Genomic DNA, 8,134 nt, shown 5'->3' with positions numbered 1-8,134 from the left:
ACAGCCTTTTTTTATTTTATAAATCAAAGGATTGTACGTACAGGTCTTAAAAATACATTTTCAGCATAAATATAGGAATAAAATCTATCATAAACAACATATAAACAAATCCTACTTTAATAACCATAATAATAGTGCTGAAAAGACTGATTATGGAAAGTCTAGTGGATGTTTGTGTTTTAGAAGTTTTCTGGCTCAGAGTATTGAAGTAAAAACTAACGTTGAGATAATGGCCGTTAAAGATGGTTGTATAGGAGAAATATACAGACTGAAACAGACAAGGTTTAGTCAAATAAACACCTGAATATACATGTTGGACCTTTGATTTACACTACTATGAATGAAAACATATTACGGAACCAAACTTGACAAAAATCTCAAAATTGACCAGTGTTTGAGAAAAACAATGTGGCCTGCAGTGTTTCACCTTAACATAAAACATCAAATAAGAATATCTAGCCCCATTTAAACCTGATGCTATAACATTCTTAAACTTTTTTTCTTACTTTTCTATGGGTGTGAATGTGTGTGGTGGAGCTAAGCTGTGACACTCCCACACACATGAAGCTATGTGTGGTTATCCCGCCTCCTCATGTGTTTGTTATGCAGCAGAGTCAGACTTGCCCCACTTCCTGCACATTCCCAGGCACCACAGCACGTAAGTTGAGCTGTTGAACTTTAAACCATACTGCTTGCTTTTTGACAATGGATTTATTCTTCTGCTTCCTGCTTGAGAGAGTTACATTTAGACAAGGCTTGTTATGAAAGCTAAGGCACAGTTATGGCGCTTTTCCACCGCAAATGTAGCTCGACTCGACTCAACTCGACTCGACTCAACTTGGTTTGGTAGCAGCACGGGTCGTTTTCCACCGCAAATAGTACCTGCTGAACGTGGGCGGGGTCGTCATAAGGGGCTGAAAGCCTACTCCGGAGCAAAGTAGCAGAGCAGAAATTGCGAGCAGTTGTTGCACTATTAACTGAACCAACCGCCAAAAACACGGATGAAAAATGTTTAAGAAATACCCCCCTTGTATCTGTTTGCTAAAATAAGTAGAAGAATATTGCTACGGGCCATTAAAAGGGATGGTTGTTGTCCCGATGTGTGACTCTGCCACACAGTCAGCTGTAGGGATGCGTCACGTACATCCCTATGCACGTAAACACGGGCATGATAAAGTTGACTGTTTAGTGCTTGTTTCAGGATACGTGTTTTCAAATGCAAGCCGTGTCTCAGCCTGAATATTTTATTGAGGTAATCAGTTCAGTCCGAGGCTTGTAATGTAATCGCTCGCTATCATGTCTGTCCCAGCTGGCTACTATTAGCCTAGCTGCTAGCTGCCCTACATGTCTCCTCTCGTATGATAAGTAACTTCCCCAACAACCAACACTGGGTGAGCTTAGCGAATATATGGAAAATAAATTCAGATCTGTGATGCAAATCAAATGAAAGAGAGCCAAAGAAGGCTGCACGCGGCGTAAATACACTCAAAAGTCCCGGAGAGTTGGGGAGAATAAACAACAGAATGAAGCCGGTAGTCTCTGGCCACTGATTGGCCAGACAATAGTCTCTGGCCAATCAGTGGCCGGCCGTCTGCCGACGTCACCTTTTAGCATCGGCTCAGCTCGCTTGGAACCTAGAGCGAGGCGATACCAAAAAAGCAGCCGCTACGTGGTACCAGGTACCATGAAATTGCGGTGGAAAAGCCAAAAATGCGAGTTGAGTCGAGTCGAGTCGAGCTGATACCATGCGGTGGAAAAGCGCCATTACAAACTAGTTTAGTGTCTGCGACAGGGAAGTTACATTTTCCATAAAACTAATTATGTCCATGTATAATCTGACAGGCAGCAGGCCTACTGTTTTCTCCAATCTATGTTTAAATTTTGAAGATTATTTTCTAGACGAAAATTTATTTTTGACATGTAATCTATGTCGGTTTTGCTCAGGTGAAGAAAACAAGATGTATACAGATAACACAACTGGACTAACTTGTTTCTTTCCTGTTGTGGTTCAGTTGTAAAGCAGCAGAGATGGAGAAACTGATGGAAGATGAGGTGTTGAAGGCTTTCAGCACCTACGCTGCTATCGTCATTGTGAAGATGATGCTGATGGCACCCATGACTGCTTACTTCCGCTTCACCAGAGGGGTAGGTCACAATGCCAGTGCCTTCGTCATCTGTTATAACAAGATATGTGTGTTTTACTGCAGTTTGAATGATTTCAAAGTCCCAGCATTCTTTATTTACGCTCATAACATCTTCAACTGCTGTAGAGGTGTGTTAGTTTTCAACCTGTTAAACTTGTCAAACCACAAGGAGAATGAGCAGGACAATAACATGCTTCCAAACCAACTCAGAAGCGCCCAGTTTTGGTTGAGAAAATGACCTGACTGAGTCCAACCTAACTGCAAAAAGCACTGAGTAACAAACCCCCGCAGCCAGCTATGCTATGCTTTATGGGATGAGGTACACTATCCACTTCCTGTAGTTTCCTTCTGTAGTTTTCCCACATGGAAATTCTGACCAATGGAGCAGTTCAGGTACTACGTTGTTGCTCCACCCCAGACACATCTGACCAATGAATGAAGAGAATGTTCTCTCGTGGCTTATGACGCTGCATCACTTCACCAACTGATTCAGACCAGAGGAAACGATAGGTGTGAAAGAGAACCGATATCATTCTCACATCTGGTGTGAACTACCAGCTATGAAAACACCCTTAGTTAAAATAATGTGAAATGTGTATGTTTCTGTATATATGCTTCATACATTTGTATTTCTACATTATACTATGCAAGGCTTGGTATGCAGAGGCCGAAGCAGGGATAAACACCGTAGAATTTGAGTCAATGAGTCAATGTCCTATATTATCCCACTCACTCAGGCCTTTGCAAATGAGGAAGATGTGGCCAGACACGGGGGAGCAGAGGAGGAGAAGAAGAAGCAGCTGAGAACCCATGCCGATGTAGAGCGTGTTCGAAGGTGAGATGATGTGGCTACAATCACTTTCAATAGGAGTTCAAATGGATGTGTACACTTACATGGGTTTAGATTTGGACCACATTTTCCAATTTTTCTAACCATATTGACAAGAAAACTCCATGTGGACATATTGAGATATTTTATGCTTAAAACCTCCTACGAGGAAGATTTGAATGTAACCTGTCATCCACTCAGGTGTGCAAAGATCTTTTTAAACATTTTAAAGCTACATTCAATTCAAAATTAGATCCCAAAAGTACATACAATAGTGAAATTTTAAATGTAACTTGGTCTGACACACCACTCATTCTTGTGGTCAAGAGAAGTTTTGGACCTACAAACAAAGACAAGTTGTTCTATGTAAAAAGTCAGTCATATTGTTTTTGTTGTGTAGGTGTCATCAGAATGACCTGGAGAACATAGTTCCGTTCGTGGTGGTGGGCCTGCTCTACGCTCTGACTGGACCGGAGCTCTCAAGCGCTCTGATGCACTTCCGCCTGTTTGCTGGCTCCAGGATCTTCCACACTGTGGCCTACGTTACCCCCCTGCCTCAGCCCAGCAGAGGGCTTTCCTGGATAGTGGGCATGCTGGTCACCAGCTCCATGGCTTACAAGCTGATCAGCACAGTCCTCTACCTGTAGAGACAAGACTGGACCAGAAAATCTTGACCTCTTCTACACAAGCCTGCATTCCTACATGACACCTGAATGTTTTAACTTCATTTACTCTAACAGCAGCTGTCCATCAGCCTGATTACCAAATGTTTCTTGCATTCATTCTTTACATTCCTGTTGACTTGCTGGAACTATGTTCATGGATGAAGAAGGTATTTTCAATAAAGTTTTTTTCAACAAACAATTTTGGATTTTGTTTATTATATTTCAAGGTAAAGGATCTTGTAGAAAAAACCTCAAAATCAACTTTGAACGACCAGAAAACAGTGTTTTGAAGTAGAATCCATTTATATGAAATGTAAATTGTACAGTACATATATATATGTGTTATATGAATAAGTGAAATCCAACCAGTTCATGAAAACATGTCTATTTCATAATCTCACTTCAAATGTAGTCAGCTCAAATAGGAATGATGTCCATATTCCCTTTTAGAATGGTTGAAATGTGCTTGTACCAATTCTATTTCTGGGGCAAAGCGGTTTAATCAGAAAGAGTAAGGGATAGTTCATGGTCAGGGCCACTCCCACAGATTACATAACGGCAGGTTTTCGTCCAGACATTCTTCAAACTGATCTTTGGAACTGTCCGTGCTCACAGTGACTGTGCAGAAAACAAGGTATGACCCCCTTTTAACTGCACATGGATTTGTTTTTTATGTAGTAGTTAGGTATTGTTGAAAAAGGTATTGATCGATGTTGTGTAATTTACACGTTAAAACAGTTTTGCTCTTTGTCTAACCTGATCTCAGACTGAAATGTATCTTGACCAGAGGGGATGACTCTTCATTTAGCCTTTATCTAGCATGTTGTGCTGCTCTCCCTTGCAGGCAGATATACTGTGTTTGTGTGTGTGTGTGTGTGTGTGTGTGTGTGTGTGTGTGTGTGTGTGTGTGTGTGTGGTTGGGGACTGGGGCCAAACTTTTTATTTCGATAATTTTGTTTTATCTAGATCCACTTGCAAAAACGCATTCATTTATAATGCAAGCAAAATATTAGATACAGTTGTTAGCATCTTAACTAGAACTAGATTTGAAAATAGGATTTCTCTAGATATGATGCAGGGCACTCTTCAGTTCATACTGTATTAAACTATATTTTTAAAACAAGTTACAGTTAATCAAATGACCAAAAAAAATGAAAAAGCACTGTTTGTGAATTTGCAACCTTGCATGGAACACTTCCACTTGATTTGATTTGCACCTTTTATATGCATCATGTTTAAGGCGAGACACTGCAGGTGAATATGGTAACATGTTTAACTTATATACAGTGTATCACCACAGAACCTTGCTTTAATTACCTATGACAATAATTTATTGTTTTACAACTTTTTCAGAAGTCTTTGAATAAATATGCAAATTTGGCAATGTCAAACTAATTATGTGTAAATAAGTATCTCGTTGAAAAACAAAAGTGTTTAGATGTTGGATAAGGTTAAATAGGTTTACATCTTTATTTCATTTTTACAACATATGTTACAGTGACGACAGCCAGGCAGGCAAGCAGGACCCAAATGCAAGACGTTTCAAATAAAGGTAATTTATTGTACAAAAAACACAAACTCCAAAAAGGCAAAGCACATGGAACACAGGAATATACAGGGACAGACTCACCAACAGGTACACGAAACAAACCATAATGCACAGACAAGGAACAAAGGAACACAAGGAGTATATATACACAAGACACAACGAGACACAGGTGAAACACATTAGGGGAGGGAGCAGTAATCAAACAAGAGGGAAGCTTGACAGGGCATGGGGAGGAACAAGACAAACATACCAAAATAAAACAGGAAACACGGGTAACACCAAAACAAGACAAACCCAGACCATGACAACATATTGGTTTTCAAAGTCTTTACATAACAGATTTTGGATACAGCCTTCATTCATTTTCTAAATCAAAAAATACGCAACGGGTTTAGTCAAATAAACACCTAAATGTACATAATAGAAAAATGCACCTAAATGTACATTTAAATTTTTTATTTATATCACTATGAAAGAAGAAATTCTATGGAAGCACAATAGACACAAATGTAAAAACTGACCAGCGATTGAAAAAACAACGTCCAATTAGCAATGGAGTGACGACTATAAACACACATTGCAATGTACAACCTAGAAAAACATGAACATCTACCTTTGGGTTAATCTCTGCATATCTCAGGTCATTGCCGTCAGGTTTGCTAGTAAAATATTGACAGTGTGTAGTTACTGAGATGATGTAATGTTACACTCATATAATGTTGTTATGAAGTGTGAATCGTAGCAGCGTTAAATATATATTTCTATTGTTCTCAGAGGGAATGTCATCAGTGAGCAGTTTGTTGGACGCTCCAGTCCTCCAAGCCTTTTCTACCTATGCCGCCATTGTTATCCTGAAGATGATGCTCATGTCACCTCTGACATCTTACTTTCGCTTGACAAGACAGGTGCATATATCCACCTAAAGGCCACACAGCACTGCACTATCTAGATTTTCCCCATAAAGACAAAGGGTTTGAAAGTAACCCGCTCTCTGCTTTCCCCCTCAGGTCTTTGCAAACCTGGAAGACACCAAGTTAGTGTCCTCCACAGAAGACAAGAAGCTGGTCCGCGTAGATCCAGATGTGGAGCGAGTCCGCAGGTTATGCATACCACCCCGTCATAAACCTTTCATAAAATTGAAATGTAAATTGCTCTGACACAAACCACTAATCGTCGTGGTCAAGTGAAGTTAAGTACACAAGGCACATTGAAATGTGTCTATTCGCATATCCCCCTCTCAAGTTTTCTCACTTTGAAGGGGGTCAGAGTGCAGGGTCAGCCCCTGGAGCATTTTTGGGGTTAAGTGTCTTGCTCAAAGACTCAGTGGTAGAAATGCCAGGTTTTGCTACTAACACCCTCCTGCCCGGTGCTGGGGCTCCAACCAGAGACATCATGGTTACTGGTCGGCCCCTCTAACTCTAGGCCATCCTACCACCAGGTTGTTGACACACAAACAGGGTCCCATTCACAAAAAGACAAGTTGTTCTATGTAAAAAGTCAGTCATGTTGTTTTTGTTGTGTAGGTGTCATCAGAATGACCTGGAGAACATAGTTCCGTTCGTGGTGGTGGGCCTGCTCTACGCTCTGACTGGACCGGAGCTCTCAAGCGCTCTGATGCACTTCCGCCTGTTTGCTGGCTCCAGGATCTTCCACACTTTGGCCTACGTTACCCCCCTGCCTCAGCCCAGCAGAGCCCTGTCCTGGATAGTGGGCATGCTGGTCACCAGCTCCATGGCTTACAAGCTGATCAGCACAGTCCTCTACCTGTAGAGACAAGACTGGACCAGAAAATCTTGACCTCTTCTACACAAGCCTGCATTCCTACATGACACCTGAATGTTTTAACTTCATTTACTCTAACAGCAGCTGTCCATCAGCCTGATTACCAAATGTTTCTTGCATTCATTCTTTACATTCCTGTTGACTTGCTGGAACTATGTTCATGGATGAAGAAGGTATTTTCAATAAAGTTTTTTTCAACAAACAATTTTGGATTTTGTTTATTATATTTCAAGGTAAAGGATCTTGTAGAAAAAACCTCAAAATCAACTTTGAACGACCAGAAAACAGTGTTTTGAAGTAGAATCCATTTATATGAAATGTAAATTGTACAGTACATATATATATGTGTTATATGAATAAGTCCTCCACCTGTAGGGATCAGACTTCACAAAGTACATTTGTTTGTGGAAATTACACTTAAAATATCTGGAGGAAATCCTACTTTTCTATGTTGATCAATCATCCATTTTAACTTTGTATGTCAGGCTTTTAACAAAATGCATCTTAGGTGCAGTGTGTACAATTTATTTCAGTTTTTCCAGAACAAACTTGGTAGAAATTGAATATAATATTCATAATTAAGTATGTTTTATTAATGTATAATTGCTTGAAAATAAAAGTTATTTTTTATGACCTTAGAATGAGACATTTATATCTACATAGAGGTGGGGCATGCTGCCATGTTGCACCGCCATGTTTCTACAGTAGCAGAGAATGGACACACTTTAAAGCCTTACTCATTGTTATAGGGTTTCCTGGGGAAATGCACCTGTTGGAAGACGAAGAAGTACTATAGAATAAATAACTAAATACATCTTCACCTCATCACTTGATATTGTGGAAAGACTTGAGGCAGTGGTGGTAGATGCCAACTTTAGTAACTAACGTCTGTAACTTATCCCAAATGGAGGGGTTAGGAAGATTAGCAAACTTGTATTTTGGGTTTCTAATACAAAACGTTATATTTATCACAGTGCCATTGCTGAATCTCCTCTTTTTAGCCTCTGTCTGAAACGCTCAGTTTTAGAGCCTGATTTTTTAAGCCCCACCTTCCAAAAAAGCCCAGTCTGCTCTGATTGACTATTTTATTGTTGAAGTATGTTCTGTTTGTATGTGCCTCTCCCTCACGAGAAATATAAAAAAAATGTTTAATTGAATTTGGCCC

General features: G+C 40.1%; 2 protein-coding genes across 2 annotated transcripts; both read left to right on the top strand.

Annotated features, from left to right (window-relative positions):
* Positions 1-606: 606 nt before the first annotated feature.
* On the top strand, positions 607-3,831 carry LOC307268382 (microsomal glutathione S-transferase 1-like). Its single transcript, XM_080050980.1, has 4 exons — positions 607-658; positions 2,013-2,145; positions 2,882-2,979; positions 3,374-3,831. The coding sequence occupies exons 2-4, from the start codon at positions 2,029-2,031 to the stop codon at positions 3,618-3,620; spliced, it is 462 nt and encodes a 153-aa protein (XP_079907106.1). The 5' UTR covers positions 607-658; positions 2,013-2,028; the 3' UTR covers positions 3,621-3,831.
* Positions 3,832-5,140: 1,309 nt separating this feature from the next.
* On the top strand, positions 5,141-7,168 carry LOC307268381 (microsomal glutathione S-transferase 1-like). The gene is made up of 4 exons (XM_080050979.1): positions 5,141-5,190; positions 5,962-6,092; positions 6,195-6,286; positions 6,711-7,168. Exons 1-4 carry the CDS (start codon positions 5,169-5,171, stop codon positions 6,955-6,957), a joined length of 492 nt encoding a protein of 163 aa, XP_079907105.1. The 5' UTR covers positions 5,141-5,168; the 3' UTR covers positions 6,958-7,168.
* The last annotated feature ends 966 nt before the right edge of the window (positions 7,169-8,134 follow it).

The sequence above is a fragment of the Ammodytes marinus genome (genome assembly GCF_949987685.1).
Source record: "Ammodytes marinus genome assembly, chromosome: 22".
NCBI classification, from domain to species: domain Eukaryota; kingdom Metazoa; phylum Chordata; class Actinopteri; order Uranoscopiformes; family Ammodytidae; genus Ammodytes; species Ammodytes marinus.
The sequence above is the reverse complement of the archived record's forward strand: the minus strand, read 5'-3'. Positions and strand labels throughout refer to the sequence as shown.